The sequence below is a fragment of the Manis pentadactyla genome, chromosome 7 (genome assembly GCF_030020395.1).
Source record: "Manis pentadactyla isolate mManPen7 chromosome 7, mManPen7.hap1, whole genome shotgun sequence".
NCBI classification, from domain to species: Eukaryota; Metazoa; Chordata; class Mammalia; order Pholidota; family Manidae; genus Manis; species Manis pentadactyla.
Window position 1 is genome coordinate 33,996,353 of NC_080025.1, and position 18,659 is coordinate 34,015,011.

At 52.1% G+C, this 18,659-nt stretch overlaps 1 protein-coding gene across 4 annotated transcripts in view; it reads right to left on the reverse strand.

Annotated features, from left to right (window-relative positions):
* Window positions 1-17,340, reverse strand: part of SH2D4A (SH2 domain containing 4A) — a 54,715-nt gene extending 37,375 nt beyond the window's left edge. For 2 of the 4 annotated variants that reach the window (XM_036896296.2, XM_036896294.2), the window contains exons 1-4: window positions 17,202-17,340; window positions 12,578-12,957; window positions 2,429-2,588; window positions 991-1,162 (exon numbers count right to left, since the gene is read on the reverse strand). In XM_036896296.2, coding sequence (XP_036752191.2) covers window positions 991-1,162; window positions 2,429-2,588; window positions 12,578-12,758 — 513 coding nt within the window. In that variant the 5' untranslated portion in view covers window positions 12,759-12,957; window positions 17,202-17,340. Of the gene's footprint in view, window positions 1-990; window positions 1,163-2,428; window positions 2,589-12,577; window positions 12,958-16,892; window positions 17,038-17,201 lie in introns of those variants that run through there. The other 2 variants (XM_036896295.2, XM_057505251.1) reach the window with 2 other exon arrangements.
* Window positions 17,341-18,659: the final 1,319 nt, after the last annotated feature.

The following is an 18,659-nucleotide window of genomic DNA, read 5'->3' on the forward strand; positions in this document are numbered from 1 at the left end:
GGTTTGAACCCTGGTCCAGTCTTTTATCAACTGTAAGACTTTGGGCAGGCTGGGTGACCGACCCTAGCCTCGGGTTCTTCGCCTGCAGAATGGACGGACGAACACAGAGAGCCCCCAGGCCGCAGCGCTAAGGGGCCAATGAGAGCTCAGCAGTACGCGGCCTGCCACTGATGGGCCCAGAAGGACGCAGGAGGGATACCTGCGTCCCCACCTGACAGCCTCAAAGACGGGGAGAGCATCTACAGCCACGGTGGCAGAGCTGGGGACCTGAACAGAAGTCAAACAACTGCGAATCCCCTGTTAATTATCAAGGTAATTACATTCCTGGGGGAAGAAGGTGCTTGGTGACCAGTTTTGCTGTTCTTCCCAAGTATAATCCAAGCAGCAAATTATGTTTGAGCTCCTCAAACCGACTGAAACGTGAGCGAATTCATAACCAGTCTGAGGATGAAATCCTGCTGTCCTGAGGACTTGACCACCCCACGGTCAGAGGCTGAATCTGGGAGCCGGAGGCTCTGCCATTTGGTCCTCAAGGAAAGGGGGAGACCCAACAGATCATAATTAGGTCACGGGTGCACCGCGTTACAGGGCAGGGGTCAGCGAACCACAGCCCGGGGCCCAGCCCGCCATAAGCAGCACTGCGCCGGGGGCCCAGCCACACGCAGTCATTTTCCTCTGCTGGTCGCAGAGACCCTGAGGGCCACAGAGCCTCAGGTGTTTACTCTCTGGCCCTTCACAAAATCGTGGCCAGCCCTGTGATAGAAGCCATATAACAAGAGAAAATATGCCCTCAAAATATCTTAACGGGCAAAATTTTCTTTCTTTGCACCTTCAGCCCCATGGGAAGGGCCGCTCTACCTGCCTTGCGAAGCAGCGCGGGAGCCGAAGGCCCCCGTGGGGCGGGCAGGGGGCCTCCCGGCAGGGGGTCCCTCAGAGGGGCGGGGAGGAGCCTGGTGCGCGGCCCCCTCCCCCAGCAAGAATGGGACTCACCGGGGTCTCCTCCGGCCCGGGGGGCCGGTCCGGTCCAGAGCCCGGCCTCGGCGCCGCCCCTGCGGAGGCTTCCTCCCCGACGCGCTGCGGGTCCCGGGCACCTGCCACTCGCCGGTCAGGGTGCTGTGATTGTGTCTGCACGCTACTGGTGAAGTCTCTGCACTGAGGTTTTCTGAGAAGAGAGACAGGTATGGAGTGATCAAGACCACCCTCCACGTGGAGAGCTTCTCCAAAGCGAATGCCTACCTTCCAATCACGTGGAAAGCAGAAACAGATACCATTTGCCGAGTGCTAGGTATTGTAGAGACATTAATGTAACAGAACAACCCGGTGGGAAGGCATTGTTATCCTCGCTTTATCAAAGTAAGAGGCTCAAAACAATTATATTATTTATCCAAGGTCACAGAGTGGCACAGTCAGGATTTGAACCCAGGTCCGCCCAACTCAGGGTTCAGGAGCTGCACTGCTCGAGCACAGTGCCTTCCTGTGATCAGTCCCCAATAATTCGGGACTGGAGGGCAGCATCCCCAGCCTTTGGGAACTGAACCGAGGTCCACGTGTCGTTTCTCTTTCACCAGCTCTGGCAGGGCTGTCAACACTCAAGGATCACTGGCTCCCTAAGGCCACCTGGCCTCCAGCAGAGGGCTCCACCATCGCCCCATGGTTGATCGTGTCACTTCCTCGTTCAAAAGCCTCCTCAAAGATCCAAACTCCCAAATCTGGCCTCCCAGTCACTTTAGGGTGTGGCCCCCTCTCTCCGACTTCCGCCTATCTGTACCCCAAACACTCAGAAGAACTCATTACCCAGCCAGCCATACCTATTGTCTAGCGGTCAGGATTATGCCCTCTGCCTGCAATTTCCTTCCTGACCTGCATTTGGAAAATGCTACTTAACTTTCAAGGTTCAATTCCGATTTCACCTCTTGTGTGGAGGAGGACAGGCTCAGTTAATGCTCTGTTTATAACTTAATTATAGTGCATAGCACAGCCTGTGTATCTGCCTGATTCTCCCCTTACACTGGAAACTCCTGGTTCGTGTCTGAATTCCCAGAGCCCAGGACAGTGTAGGCACCCGAGGGCCTGTGGCTCTGCCGCCCCCATGGAAGCACTCTTCTCCAGGGGCCTGAAGCTTCAGCAGCCACTGCGTGTCTCACTTGTCCTGCATCGCTCGGGCAGGAGGAGACTGAAGCCAGCAGTCGCTGGGGAAGCCACATCCAGATCAAAGCCGGAATGATAAGTGGGGGATGAGACAGCTGATCTGACAGCTTTGTGGGAATGAAGGGAGTCACCCCAAGTCTACAGAAACCTCCCAGAGAGATCGCGAGTTTTGTTCATGACCCTGAGATCCCACCTCACTCTCCGCGCTGGTACTGTGAGCAAGAGGCAGCCCCGCGTCCTACGACGTCCGGCCAGCCTGACCAACTCATAGACCTCATACCTCGGCTCTTCCGCTTCCTCCTCTGCTTTCAGCTGAGCCCTCTTGGCAATGATTTCATTACAGAGCACATCGTAGGGCTTGTCTAGGTGGTGTTCTCCCATCACCCAGACCCAGACTTCCTTATCAGCTCCCAGTTTCCAGCGGACAGACTTGCCGTTCTCTGCAAGCAGAACAAGATTCGTACTCAACAAACACCTCTAGTCACGGGTTAGTACACTACCCATCACTAAAGTATTTGGGTCTTCAGGAAAAGAAAATTATTTGAGGTGGAACACTTCCAGCCTGTTCAGAAGCAAGCACCCTTCCCAGGGGGCAGTGGAAGTGGCAGCTGCCATGTTTGCTCTGGAACAGGATGAATATGGTCTCTGAACGTGTCCGCTTTCTAAGCGAAGAAGGTGAGATGGGAAGAAAGCATGCATTGTTTACATTGTCCTTTAGGGGAACAGGGCAGATGTCAGAATCTCTGAAGCCTAAAATCGCCCTGTAACCCAGAAGTCCACAGCTGCTCCAGGCTTTGGTGTTTCCACTATCTTTACAGGCTTCATTCTGGGTAAAAAAGATGCCTTTCAGAGTTCAACTGGCTTTAGTTTAGATCCTAGCCACTCTCTAGTTGTGTGACTTGGACAATGACTTCATCTCTGTAACCCTCAATTTCTTCAGCTGCAAAATGGGAATACTAATGTGTTACAGAGGCTGCTGTGGGGAGTAGGCAGGCGACGTGTGCAGGAACTCCACAGTGCCTACCACATGACAGGAGTTCAGGGGAGGTTAACTGCTGTCATCACCCTCCTATTGTCTACTTATACGGCTGCTCAGAGATTCACACCAGTTTGTGAGAAGGTAATACTTCTGGTAGTGTGATACCTGGTGAAGCTACTTAAATAACCCTTGTTTACAATTGGTTGCAGGGGTTGTATTACCTTCTAGTTCTCTGCTCCTATGGTGCAGCCTCCCGGGTCATGCTCCCTGATGCCTAGGGAAGCTGGAGTGCACCCAGCAGAGGCCAAGAGGTGTGGTCCCTAAATCTAAAGGCCCCAAAGCAGACCTTCCCGTTATGGTTGGGCCATTATAGTCCACAGTTGGCTCTAGTCAAGACCCCTGGCTCCCGAGGACCCCCAGACTAGCCAGTGGTATGCACATGTGAAATGGGGCACCTGCCAGGAACACAGGCCAGGCTATGCTGGTGGGCTGGAAACCCACTCTGGGACCCCACCTTGTGTTCTTACACTAAGTGTAATCTTCTGCCCAATGAATTGTTGCCCTCCTTCCTACTGTTGCCTCAGGGCCCGTCAAAAACCTGCCCAAAGTCAGGCCTGTCCTTCATTTTGCCCCCTTCCACTATTCTCCATGCAGCGGGGACTGCCTGCAGCGGAATAAAGTTCCCAACTCCAGGGGAGGCTGGGGACAGCACCACCGTCTAAGGAGCCAAAGGCACCATCCAGAAGGAAGCTGGCCTCCCCCTGTTTTCACAAGTGGGGAAACAGAGAAAGGCTCCCAGGTCTGAAGGGAAGACAGACCCCCAAGTGTGCCCTAGGGGGCAAGGCCCTGGCCAGCTTGGCTCCAGGAGATGCCAGCTGAGTTATTTACTTGGGAAGGCGGTCCTACCTCAGTAACCTCCCCTTGTGACACTCTCTTAGGGCAACTAATAAGGTTTCTCATGGTTTCTCTCTCTCAGCTTACACCTAAGGGACTCCCTCCAGGAGAAAGCCGTCCTAGAGGAGGGTGGGGAGTGGCAGGGAGGCAAAGAGAGGGAACCAGAGGCTCCAGCAGCCCTGCTCAGCCTGCATGTGCTTCCCTCCCCTGAGGCCGGCTGCAGAGAGGGTGCAGGGCCAGAGCTTTCAGGGGAGAAGGCGCTGCTCTGGGCTGGGGGTGGCAGACCCCCTGCCTGTGAGCAGACACTACCAGTAAAGGGGAGCCGAAGGAGGGGACCCTGATGTCCTAAAAGGAGGAGTGTGACATGAGCCTGGGGAGAAAAGCAACAGTGGTTTGGGGGTGAGAAGACATCAGATGTGGCCCATGTCAAGACTGGCCGTGCACAGTCGGCATTGATGGCAACCTCGTGTGACTGCCCCTTACTGCACGGCAGTGTCTGCACACAACTCCCTAGCCCTGGGGGACAGAGTCAGCTGGTGATGTGAGGCTCAGCCCCAATGCCCTCATTCCACAGAACTTACTGAGTGGGCTCTGCGCACAAGGCAGATCTGGGGGCTGTGGGGACACAGGGATAAGGCAGGTGTGGCCACCTACAGCCCGGGAGAGAAAGAGCCAGGCAGTAGGTCCCTTGTTTAACAGATTTCATCCATGTGCCAGGACCTGAGGTAGATGCATTGTAGATATGTGACAAGAGTGAACACCTCTGCCCTCAGGAACCTGCTTTGTAGCTGGAGGTGGCAGACACTGAACAATTAACTAATTCTAGAAGTAATGCAACTTGGGGCGAGAGCGGTAAAGGGCGCCATGGGAATGTTCCAGAAGGGTGCACCAGTTTGCAGGGCCAGGGACACTCACTGCCATGCAGTAGATTCTGAGTCCAGACAGGGTTCGTAGGATGGAGGGCAGAGAAGAAATCAGAAGAGAAGGCCTTTGTACGGCGGTTTGGAGGACAGAAATGGAATTTAGACAGTGGGGTGGGAGTGGTGCCCAGAACAAAGCGTAATCAAAGATCAGACAAGGGACTTGGGGAGGGGCCACGGGAACAAGGGGCTCAGCCAGAGCTGAGAGGCCTTAGGAGACACCCGGCCATGGGTTCAGCACAACGCCAGGGACAAGTACCAGATACCGGCCGAAAGGTTTACACTTCAGCCCTGGTGGCATGAAGCCGGAAGTGAGATTAAAATCCCGGTGTTGCTACCAGCTCTTTATGTGACGGTGTGTGCAGCACTTCACCTCTCTGAGTTGGAGTCCCCTTTTGGATAGAACAGAGTAATAAGTCCAACCTCACAGACCCATCACGTGACAAATTCTCCAAAAGCGTGAGTCCCATGTCTTGACTGAGTGGCCAAGGACCAGCCTGTGAGTGTCTCTGTGTCAGTGGCCCCAGGTCAGAGAAGTGACTCAGGAGCAACACGGCATGTCAGCATGTGGGGTGGGCCAGGGTGTTCAGCGAGGGGACAGCAGGGGCACTGGGCTCTGGGTGGGGGAAAGGATGCCTCGTGGGGCAGTCAGCCTCAGGTGCCCAGTCAGGGAAGGACTCAAACACAATGCCAGCAGTTCGAGACTCACCACTTGAGGGGGAGCAGCTAATAAGCAGAACAGGGACACCAAGAAAATTAAAGGGGGAGGAAGAAAGTGAGCTGGTTTGGAAATGCAGGCAAGTGGGTTTTCATTTGACTGGGAATCTACACGGAGAGTGTCTGAAATACAGAAGTGGAGCTCAGGAGCAAGGTGGAGATTGACAGTGTGAATCTGGGGACTATTTAATCAGTGTCATCAGCAAAGCCAAAAGCATGGATGAACCTACAGAGAATGAAGCCTAGGAGAGAACTTGGAGAAGCATGGGCTCCTTCTGGAGGCAGAAGAAAGGGAGGAAAAAAGAGTCCTGATTACAAAGGAAAAAAAGGGATCAGTCAACAAACATTTATCGAGCATCTGCTGTGTTCCTGGCACTGTGCTGCGGGCCGCAGACAGGAGGAGCAGCCTAGGAGCCGAGACGGCTGAAAGAATTCATTACATAGGGGACGCGTGGCCAGGCCTGACCCCTGAGCTGTGGGAAGCGGAGGGCGAAGGATGCCAGGACCAGGCCAGGGAGGGATGGATAGAAGGACATGCAGGGAACACATAAAGAGAAGAGTGCCGACCAGAGAGGAGAGGAGCTCCGGTCTGGTAAGAGCTGAAATCGGGTCTGCATGGAACCACGTTTCTGTCTCCAGTGTACTTCCTGTAAAGGTAAAGGTATGAACTTAAGGGACCCCAAAGGGGCACGTACTTGTCATAAGTTAGTGCTGTCCAGGCATTCTGGACTTTCTATCTGCTTCACCTTGAAACTATACACACTCTTTAATCAGAGGACAGTGAGTGAGGGACCTTTTAACAGCACTTCCATTTATTATAAGTTTTTTCCCAGTTGTTGAACCATATTTGTATACTGCAGTGCTGTTCATGTTTGCCATCTTAAGGATCCTTGAGAACTTCTAGAATCAACTTTCCTGCTCGGTACCACACCAACACAGAACTGCTGTGCAGGGACTCACACCTTATTCCCCATAGGAAACCTCTACCCAGGCAGTGTTGTAAACTATCACATCACGTCCTTGGCAAGGAAGCAGCCAGGCTCACTCTGGTTAGAGCATAGCCCTGCTCACACCTCTCTGCCTGATGGCTCCCTGGGAGGCAGGCCCTGCAGGGGAGCAGGGCGCCTGGAGGGTTCCGTGTGGCTCATCTCTGCAGGGGCAGCCGTGCAAACACAGCCCTCCCGGGGCTACGCCATGCTTCAGAGAGTTAGCACCTGGTCTCCACCCCAACTGGATCCAACTCAGGACAGCCACAGCGCCAGGTGAGGGCGAGAGGGTAAGAGGGATTCTATGCCCTGTCCCCCAAGAGAAGACCAAGGACTGGGTGAACGGGAGGCAGAAGAGCATCCACACCAGGCCTCCTGACAAATGTACACGTGAAATACAATGGGGGTGTCATCAGGGCTGAGGAAAGCAGGGAACCTGCCAGTCAATCCCCAGGCTGCTTAAAAACTGATCAACTTCCCTAAACTCCCGACCTCCCAAGGATCTCCCACCTCTCTGACGGCTCTTCTGGGACATCCCAGCCCCCCACCCAGGAACTAAAAGATGCCTGCCTGCCCAGCGGGGTGGGCCTCCCAGACTCAGGTGCTCTGGCCGCATCCCCTCAGGCTGATGCCTGTGCCATGTCTGCCACTATGGACAGCATCACCCAGGATGTTCTGAACCCTGTTTCCAATGAAGAAATTGAGGCTCAGGGTGGGTAAGTGACTTGCCCAAGATCACAGAAGTAGTGAATCAGAGCCAGAATTCAAAGCCAGCCATGAGTCTGCAAACCCATGTTTAGAACAGCCTCATCATGAATCGTCCAGACTGAAATATCTTTGAGAGCAAAAAGGAGACCCACCAGAAAGGACACCAGGGCAGTGCAGGTGACCAGGGCTGCACTGGGTACCCTGGAGGGTGGGGTCACCGTTTCCCCCAGCCCCAAAGAGCAAGACGGCCAGTTCAGGCAAGATTCAGCCCCACGAGCATATTAATGAAGACCCAGGCAGAGTCCTATTGGAATTTCCTTAAACTACTTAGGACTGTTGCCTTCCCTGTTGTTTTCTAGATTTGTTAACCTGCGTTAATTGGTAGCTACTAACACTGAAGTCCATCAAAACTTTAATATATTTGTATGCTTCTTGTGGAGACAAAGGGACAGAGAGGAAGTCGGAGAGCTGCAGGACCCTGCAGCTGGGGCAGCAGGGGCAGCACAGGCAAGCGGATAGCAGTCAGGAGGGGTCGGGAGAAGCCCTGGCGCCGGCGGCTGAGATGGATGAGCACAGGTGTGCCACCCACGGGCTCCCTGCCCAAGAAGCCAGGCCCAATTAAACCGTTGAGCTCAGTGTCAGGGGGACAGGAAACCAGGCCCATACCAGTGGTTCTGATGGGCTTGGGGTGGATCTGGACCTGGGTTCAAATCCTGCCTCCTCTGATGACCCTACAAATTACTTTCCCTACATTTGTTTCCTTATTTGTAAGAATAATGGGTATGATGTTTACCTTACTGGATTCTTCCAAGGATTAAATGAAATACCATAAATATAATGCTTATGCCTGGCACTTACTAACAGACAGGACCTCAGGAGGGGAAAAGCTCTATGGAACAGAGCAGACGTTGTAAAATCTGCTAGGTTCAGTGACTAGGTGCCCGGTGAGGTCAGGCAGTAACAGGGTGGCTGCCAGGCTCCTGGCTTCAGTGACTAAGGAGAACGCAGTGCTTTCAAGGGGACAGGGGATGAGAGGCAGGGCAGGGGTGGGGGAGGACTGGGTGATGCTGATGAACTCAGTTTCGCCAAGCTTGCAGGGCTAAAGGGTCTTCTGAGCAGACATGCTCAGTGGGTCCTGGCACTGGGCCCAAAGCTCAGGTGAGAGGCCTGGCTTGGCAACAGGGGCTCGAGAGTCACTGGTATCTAGGTGGTGTTGCCCCAGAGAGACAATACAGAGGCCTTAACCCAGCATCTGTGAGCTCAGGAGTCTGTGAGTGAGCTCTGGGGAGTTTCAAACATTGAGAAACTATACACAAAATGTGGTCTGTGTGCATTTTCCAAGGCCCAAACTTTCAGTAAATTCTCAAAGTTGTCTATAAGCCTCAAGGTTCCAAGTATCCAGGGTAGAGTGAGGCACCCTGGGATCGCAGATGCTCAGGAGTCAGGCAGAGACAAAGAATAAACAATCATGGAGAGAGCAAGAGACCCAGGACACCAAGAAAGAGTCGAACTCAGAAAGGTAACCCAACAGAGCCAGCTGAGGCTGAGGACAAGCGAGGTGAGAACTGACTCCAGCAGGCAGGACCGTGGGTGGGCTCAGGAGGGAGACGCGGCAGGTGGCAGAGCCTGCAGTAAAGCTGGGGCCTCATGGGGAGGGGAAGGCTCCACGTACAGGACCAGGCCCATCTGGGAGAAGTAGAAGCCAGCAAATGAAGCTGCACAAGCCCAATCTGTTTCAAGGGCACACACACAGCTGCTCCTGCACCTCGGTGACTGGGTCCCAGCCGGAGAGACCCAGTGCAACAAGTACAGGGCGGTCCTCCTCTGCTCACTACATGGACCCCGCCTAGGTTTGTGTTTCCAGAAAAAAATCACACAGGATAAAGGCCCCACAGGACAGCCCTGATGCAAGTGCACGTGTGAGATGCATGCAAGGCCCCTCAGGCAGCAGTGACTCTCAGTAGGCCCCAGGAGTGCTCGACAAGGAGCGTGCTTGTTGGCAGCACCAGCTCGGGGGAGCCCAGCTGGCCGGTGCTCCATCACTGTCTAGGCGTTGCCCCAGGCAGGCAGGCAGTGCCCCTCAGCTCCCTTTCCTCAGCTACAAACCGAACAGTAATCCGGCTTCAGGCTCGGTGCTGATTCCTTAATGAGACAATACACTTAAGCACTGAGCTCAGGGTACTACATGCCATCCAGTCAATAAGCACCGATTGGTGCTCCATTTATGACCTAGAGCAGCGCCGTCCAAATTACAACTGTAATTACATCTTTTATAGTAGTGCCATTAAAAAAAAATCAGAAGAAACAGGTGAAAATAATTGTAATGTATTTTATTTCACCCAAATTACACGAAGTATTGTATGTCAATAGACAATGAATATAAAATTATAAATGTAGTATTTTACATTACTTTCTTGCTCTTTCTGAGTCTTTGGAATCTGTAATTTACATTCTAACACACCTCAACCCAGACCACCTTCATTTCATGCGCTTGGCAGCCACAGGAGGCTAGTGGCTACTGTTCTGGATGGCGCGCTGGCTCTGGGCCTCTCGTTACGTGTGTGCACCCCAGTGGGCAGACGAGGTCCAGAATTCTCTGCTCTCTGGGAATCACATGTCCCACTGCCTTTTGAAATGATTTTATGATCTATTTCTGAGTTAAATCCATACTTCTGATTGTTGTTCAGCCCCTTCTACTTTAGCCTTAAAAATGATTAGAAGGTGGAAAGGTTCCTGGGATGCATAATGTGCAGACATTTTCGTGACGCTCTGAAAACTCACCATAGTAGACTGTATAGGGAAATAAAAGCTGCTAAGTGTCAGCTGGAAGGGTGCAAGGGAATGGGAGGTGGGCATACCATACATTAACAAACCGAGAAAAGGACAATCTCCAAAACCACACCCTGGCTGAGAACAGCTATGAGAAAGCAACATTTATTGGGTGGGGGGGATTCAGGAGTTGGGGGAGCAGGGAGCACAGGCCTGGTGGGAGCAGCTCACAGGGAGGTCTTGACAAACAGTGGCCAGGGGCTGAGCAGGTCTGCAGCACAGATACACCCCCAGGGAGCCCCAGCTGTGTGGACACTGCCTTGCACTACTGGGGGCCTTGTCTTCAAGGGCAGAACCAGATGAAAGAGCAGTGCTCTGTTTTTAGGGAAAATGGAAAGAATTTCAAACCTTCCCTGTTGTGTAGTCAGAAGAGGAGTGACTTCAGTATTTTTCCAAGTGTGAAATTTAGGAGAGTAATGGACTGTTGACATGAAATAGCAATAGAACTTCTCACTGTGTATATTAACGTACTTTTTCATTTAACTAATAAATATAGGTTTTCTGAGAGGCAGATTCAAAACTCTGCAAACGAAGAATTTAAGCAAAGAAATTGGAATTATTGTCTTCAGTCATCACAAGGAGACCAGCTCAGCAAACAGAAGAAGCCCAAAGTCTTACAAAGAGTCTAGGCCCTTGCTTTGAGGGGCAAGCACTCTGCAGGCTTAGTAGCCACCCACCACACCAATATGCTCTGCCCACAATGACCGAGTGTGGAGAAAGGGAAGGTGCCTGTGGCTAGGATTCTCACCTGGCCCTGGCCGGCTAGCTCACTACACATGTGTAGGCAATGCGTTGCTACTGACTCTATATAAAGAGCTCCACCCAGTACTCTGGGTGCAAGGCTGCAGGAGAGCAGAGGCTGATGTGGTGGCAGCACAGAGGACAGAGACTGAGACGGCTGCAGGGGCAGGGAGGCCCAGAGGCAGAGACCGGCTTGCTGCATGCAGACTCACTCTGAGTGGATGGGACCCTAGTGCATCACCTGCCACCATGGGAGTAAAGTTGGGTATAAACCCTTTTACCCCAAGAACGGCCCACCGTCATTTTTGGTCCCACTGACTCTGCAGTGAACTTGCCTGGGGCTGAAACCCACTGGCCAGACACCATGGTCCCAGAGGCCAGTTACAGCTGATGCATTCTGAGTGAAGAATGCAAGGGATGCATAAACCAGGTCAGAAAGCCATGTGCCTCAGTTTGCACATGTTACTTGTTAAAGGAAAAATTCGTGTAGAGTACTGTGAAAGCCAACAGATCTGGGCACCTGCTTATATGTGTGACCTTGCATATATGGCTTAACTTCTCAGATTCTAAAGTTTCTTCATCTGTAATGCAGGACACTTAATACCGACTCTGCGGACGTTTGGTGAAGATGAGACAATGTGGGCCAAAGTGCTTTGCTGTGTCAGACAAAACAGGTAATTCACAAATGGCAGCTACTGACACTGACAATGACAACAGAAAATGAGACACTCATAGCTATGTCTCCATCATTATAAAGGCTTCATTGGAAAGGTTTTAATAACAGGCAGTATAAGATGAAGGTCCTAAACTGGCTTCCTTTGTTTTTGCCTGTTATCTACGAGCATACGATATTCATTTTCTCAATCTTTGAAACCCTGAATGGTTCAATCAAAATTTATTTCTCCTGGCTTAATGAAAAACAAGAAGAAATTGGTCCTGAATATCTGTGGAAAGGACCTTGAAAACTTTTTTTAAACAACTTAGGTATTCATCCATGGCAGAATTTGGCAGGGGGGTGGGGGTGGCTACTGTGTGCTTTTCTGTCTGTGTGAACATACTTTATGTACAGAGAGTTCTCCCTCATGGCCCCCAAAGGCCCTCTCAAGCTACTGAGATTCCTTGAGACAGGAAGAAATACACCTGAAAAATCAACTAACACTAAAAAATCAGTATTATGATGCTTCTCCTGACAGCAGTACTTGCATTTTAAGAGGATGTTTCCTTAAAACAAAGGTATCTCAAAGAAAAATCTCTTAAGATATACAAACACAATCACTATCAAGATGCTGATACAAGGACTTTGTATACTGGTGGTAGAATATGAGGAATCTGTGACGCTAAGGCAGAGAGAAACCTTATTATCTCTCAAATCAAACTCTGCAGGTGACTTTTTACTTCAGCCTCAGGTCAGCCTGGTATGAAGTAAGAGATCTGCTCTTGGCTACATCACACGGTCACCGCTGTGAGCGTGAGCATACGTGTGTGTGAGTGTAGACCAAAAGTCCTTAAGCTGCACTATTAAAATCTCCATAGCATTTAGGGCCCACCTACTAAACTGGAATGTGCCCTGACTTGCTGCTCAGTATGTGAAATGTTAAAACCAGCCGGGAGCTACTGTACTAACACATTCACGGAAGAGTTGTGGGGAAGCTCACCTTTCTTGGGTCTGGATTTCTCTGGCAAGCTCTCCTGTTTTTCCATTGCTGCTTCTCTTTCTTTCCATCGGCGGATCTGTTCCTCCCTCATCTTGAAGAACAGGATCTGCTTCTGCTCTTCGCTGAGCTCTGCCAGCAGATCAGGATCGATGTACATCTCTGACAGTATCTGTTTCAGCATCTTTGCAGGCGTGGAGTATTACACCTGCAGGGAAACTTCTTGAAAATGGTGTCCCAGTGAACCCCGCTTGGGCTGGACTTGGTCGCACCCACAGCTGCCCAGAGCCTTGGGGTGATCCCGAGCCACTGGGACAGTAACTTAGCAAGCCGGCTCTTGGTTCTCGGCATGAAACACCCCGTTCAAAACACCGTTCGTGAACCTGCAGAGAAACAGCCAAAAAGCAGGCGGTATTAGAAGGAGTAGACACCTGGCAAGGGCGGGCTTATGAATAAAGCCTGGAGGAAATACAGTGTCGCTTTCCTTTCAGGGGAAAAGAGAAGAAAAGCCAAGACACGCTTCACTAAGAGTTTGTGTAACCTCTACCCTGTAATTTCCAAAGACACTTGATCAAAAACCCAAGACAAACCCTAACTTTTTACAGGTCAATCTCAGGGAAACAAAAAAAAATTAATAGAGGCTTGACTTTCTCCCAACTAAGCAGACATATTACTACCTCCGAGCCTAACCACCACACTATGGCTGAGAAAAGTAAGAAAACAAGGCACAGAAAGAAACGAAAACGCTCCTTCCAAACAACTTATTTGAAAAGAAAATACTGTTTGTGAGATTTTCTAGTATTACCCACTCCAAACCAAACCGAAACAGAGCTGCGTGCAGGGAATGCAAAAGAAGAACTAAAAATTAGACTACAATGCAATGTTCCCATTTCCCTTTAAAAGTAACACTAAATAAACACAATTAGGTATTTTCATCTTCACCAAAGGACAATGCAATTTCCAGACACCCTGCTGGGAGCACGGAAGGAGCGTGCGCGCAGGAGAGAACGTTCATGCACATCTGGACGGTCACTGGGCCCTAGGTATACCTCGTCCAGATAATCTAATTTCATAAAATCTGAATTCCCCTGATAACCCAGGGAGTGAAGAGATAACAAGGTTTATCACAAAGCACCCTTGCTTTATAAAAGAGCTTATTAGAGGGCACAAAACCTCAAAACACAGCCATGGCCTCAGGCGGACACACATGGCTTCACGGTGAAAGCCTGTCTGAAAGGGGGGAGAGGGGTGGCAATTCCACTGAGGTTTCAGTCCATTCTACACATTTCTAATTGGCATATTTTTTTTTGAAAAACTGCAAACCATCATACTTCTATAATCAGAAGGAAACTAGTTACACATTTCCATTCTGGGAAAAAAAACCTTTTAATCTGCTTCAATATAACAGGAGACACAAAAAAAGCTTGCTGTGACTTTTCGGGATCACCTGTGTTCTAAAACATTGACTAATAATATGGTGCTTACAATGCCTCAATAATCTCATCTAGCCATGCCCTCTCAAATATCTTGTTTCTCGAAACTAAGTCCAAATGCTCTTAAACTGCAGGCGAGTCACTTAGTCACACATGGCTCCTCCTAGCTCTCCACCTGTCACGGACACAGTCAGATAGCAACACTCCCTGGGAGCCTTCAGTTTCCCTCTTCCTCCTTTTCTTCCAAACGGTTTCTCCATTCACACCAGTCTTTGAGACAAGCATGCTTAACAGTTAAGGCGCCCACGGTGGTTTGTGTACAGAGCACTTCATTAGGTTCACTAACTAATGGTCATGTGCAGTGCCCTTTACTGAGGTTACAAGCACCTTGCTAACTGTACCTTACAATCTCCTGCAACATTCAACTCCAGGCACCCAAGTGGAACACAATATTATGAGAAAATAAAAAAAGAATTAAAACTCAGTCAGGCATGCCCCTCTCAGCTCTCTTTCTAGCTTCAGATTTTGTCTTGAGGTGACCCTCAAAGGCTGTAATGGCCACGGAATTGATGTCCTGTAATGTTTTCTTGACTTTGGGGTTCTAACACCTTCTCGAGGGTCAGGGCCAACTCAAGCCATCCTGAAGGCCAGGTTTCCAGAGGCTGAGCTCCTGTCTGCAGACGAGAGGAACTTGGGAAGAATGTGGCTCCTGGACCATGTGACTCCAGTGCTTTGAGGTGAGGTGGTAAGAAAACAAAGTGGAGGACTACTTGACATTCCAGAAAGTGTCCTGATGTTAGCATATCCTATGACTCCAAAGGCTGACTGCCACAGAAATCAAACCTGGCAGAAAATGAGGGGCCCAGAGAAGCCTGAGGTTTCTGCTCTGTATCCCACTCTGAATGGGGTGAATCCCAGCAATAGTAACTGTGTGAAGGGGCCTAAAAACTAAAACCTTGAAAGCATCAAATGCACGTATCCCCACCCCCACAGCCCACCCCCAGGTCCCCAAACACACCTGATGAGCCCTGCCCCCTCTGTGCCAGTCACTGCCTGCAGCACCGTATGTGCCTCAACTCATGCGTCCTCACTCCCACTTCACAGATGAAGGGCGGGAGAGTGTCAGAGTGGAGCCTGGCTCTCAGTCGGGTCTACCGCACTCCCCCAGCCCAGCGGAGTTTTTTTGTGAGCCCAGAATCAGAACGTCATCGGGATGTGGAATTTCAGAATGAAACCCGCAAATTCATGCTACAGCCACAAAGCTGAATGGAGGGGCCCGATGCACAGGGCCTCTCGAGGGCAGGAGCCTCATCCTGGGACTGCAGATAAGCTGAGGGAGGCCAGGCATTGAAAAGACGCCCCCCCACCAGGAAAGGCAGCTGGGAGCTGCGGGCGTGCTGGCCCAGGTGTGGGTGCTGTTGCCTGCCTCAGCCGGGGGTGCACAGCCTCCTCGTCTCGGCTCTCACACAGCCACCAGGAGCTGACCAATGGTGCTGCTTCTGCCAAATGGGAACCATTCCACAGCACTTGTAAGAAGATGCACACATAGTTTTGTTTTGCCTTTCTTAACAAACATGGTTTTTTTAGCATGGAAGTTAACTCCTGGATCCTGACAGAAGGACCCAGGCTTCTCTGTGTTCTCGGAGAAAACGGAGGACCCAGCTGACGACTGTCTGTGGTCGGCACGCTGAGCAACATGCATGCTACTCTAAGGCTGTTGAAGCCCACAGGGTGGATCCGCTCTCCTCGCCTGCGCTTTCAGACAGCAAATTCACAGGACAGCGAGGGGGGGACCCCAGCTGGACTCCCAGCTGTGCCCCTCACGAGCAGTGTGACGTCGGGATGCCCCTTCACTTCCCTAGATTCACTTTCCTCATCTGTGAAGTGAGGGCATGCACTGCGCACCCTGGTGCCGCATGATCTGTGTGAAGTTACAGAGACCGGAGGCGCCAGGGGAGAGAAAGTAGGAATGAGGAAATTCACCAAACAGGGTTTTTCCTGCCTTCACTCCCGGAGGGACAGTCAGTGCTGTGCTGACTCCCATGCTTTCCGGCTGACACCCAGGGCACCAAACATCCAGTTACTCAAGGTCCAATGAAAACAAAAGCGCGGCTAATTCTCTTTTTTTCTTTTACACCATTTTCTTAAAAGAGAAATGACAAGCCACAAGCCCACGTCTGCTATTAATTTAAAAAAAAATTTTTTTTTCCTAAGGGGTCACAGGATCATTTGTTTCCTAGGACATGTGGCCTGCCACACCTCCCACAGCCCTGTTCTACAAAACAAACCCTTCTTAACGATGCTGAGACCTAAAGAAAAGCCTGAGATACAGCCTAAACCACAAAAATATTGTAACATGGGCAGAATAACGTTAATGTGCAGAATACAGTTTGAGTTCCAGTTCTTTTAAAACAGCCACGTTTCAAACTTTCAGTTATCTCATTCAACGTTACCTAATAGTTTATCTGCAAAAGGGCTGTTTTCCAGGATAAAGTGAATTACCAGAGATGACAACAGTTTGGTTAAGTCTTGTAAATATACATCATTCCTCAGAGATCTGAAAGTACTGTACACGAGGATTTATCTAGAAAATTCCACTGATAAACCAAATCTATGCCCACATATGCCTTCCGCGTATTCACTTAAAAAAAAACCCAGCCAGATCCTAGTCTCTAGTGACGATCAAACGACAGCCTGTTAGGCGAGGAGACCACGTTCAGACAGAGAGGGGCGCCCGCGCCTGCTTCCCGCCCGGCCCCTGGGAGGGAGGGCGGCCCCAGGCCCAGCCGCACCGGCTCGGCGAGCACCCCAGGGGCGGGAACGCGCGGGGGCGCCCGGGCCGCGGAAGGTCCCGCGGGGGCGGCAGAGGCACGGGCTGGGGCTACCTGCAGCGCGGCGGGGGTCGGCGCCCTCCCGGTCCGGGCGCGGGCCCGGCCCCACCCCAGAGCGCGCGGGCCGCGGGGCGGGGGCGCGGAGCGTGCGGCGCGGCGGAGGCCCTCCTGCCCGAGCCCAGCCCGAGCCCAGCCGTTCCCCGCCCGCCGGCCGCCCCGACACCCGACACTGACACCGCTGCGCGGCGCCCCGGCACCTGGGCCGCCGGGCCGGGGAGGGCGCGTGCCGCCCCGCGGGGCCCCCACCAGCCGCCGAGCGCCTCCGCCGCCGCGCCTCCCGGCCGCCCGCCCTCCGGCGCCCACCTGCTCAGGCCGCCCGAGCGCCCGCCGCGTCCAGCAGGGCCGCCGGAGCCGTCGGGGGCAGCGGAAGGCAGAGGCGGCGCGAGCGGCCCCGGCTGGCGGGACGAACACCCGGCCGGCCGGGACGTCGGCCAACAGCGGCCCCACCCGCGGCGCACATGCCGGGTGACTGACGGGGCGCGGGGCCCCACCCGGCCGCCTGGACGCGCCCCAGCGCGGCGTCCGGAGGCCATTGCGGGCGGCGGGCTGCAGGCCCACGGCGCCGCCTGCACTCGGCGGTGGCGCGTCCCCATCCTGGGACCTGCGGACGTTATTACTGTCAGCGGCCCGGCCCCTTCTCCACCCGGAGCTCGGGGTTTCTGGCAAGATGGGGCCTGCGGAGGCGGGCAGGCCCTTCTCGGTGACACCAGGCCCGCAGGCCCAGGCAGCTCACCTCTCAGGTTTTGCTCCTGCGACTCTGGAACTTACTTTTCTTTCTTTCTCTCTTTTGTTGACATTAAGTAAGTTTATCAAACTCTCGGCCCCTTGTCAGAACAGGTGTGGCTTTGTAGGACAGAACCAAGGAGGTGAAAGGCTGGAAAGCTGGGGACTGAAAACAACCGAGCAGGGAGAGAAAATTAAAGAAATCTGGAGAACAGGAAAGAAAGCCAAAGAATCTTGTGAATTGCAGCAAGAACAGGTTGAAGGAAGGAGCCCGCTGGAATTCTTGGAGGAAGTTCAGCAGAAGCAGGTTGAAACGTTGGAGGGCATTTTCCATTCTAGAGGAACACTCAGAATGTGTGGAGAAAACAGCCTGCTTTGGGGAAGCCCAGATTGTACATATTGGGGGCACCTGAAACAGGGCATCCAGGAGTCCTCTCCACAGCCAGCCTCATGTATTCAGGAGCCTCACCTACTCTGTTCAAAAAGGAAACTCTCTTTCCTTGTGTCTTTGGACTGCAGAAGATGCTTGAAGTTAGAAAGAGCCCTGGGGCGGAGATCAGTCCTCCAGACTTAGCTTTTTAGGAACCATTCTAGGGATCCTATCCGGGAATTTCTGGTCTGGTTTTGTTCCCACTGCCTATGAAATGGCCTGTGGATTGCTTTTGGCTGGACCGTCACTTGCCCCTGGTTAGCTGCTCTGGCCAGCCCAGACTGCATGGACCGAACAGTTGAAGAACCGTAAGGGGTGGTTCATCCGCCAGTAAAAATTCCACAGGACACTGGTCACAGCCAGTCGTCTTCCCCTACATGTAATCTTTTTCCACATCTGCCAGTAAAAATCCCACAGGACACTGGTCACAGCCAGTCGTCTTCCCCTACATGTAATCTCTTTCCACGCCCAATGAGTCCACTTAAGCTCTCTGCACTCCAGTTTCCCTCTCTGGATAACAGCAGCGTCTGCCTCATTCTGTTGTGAGGGTTCAATGAGATAATACAAGTCAAGTGCTTAGAACAGTTCCTGGGCATAGTAGGTGTTCA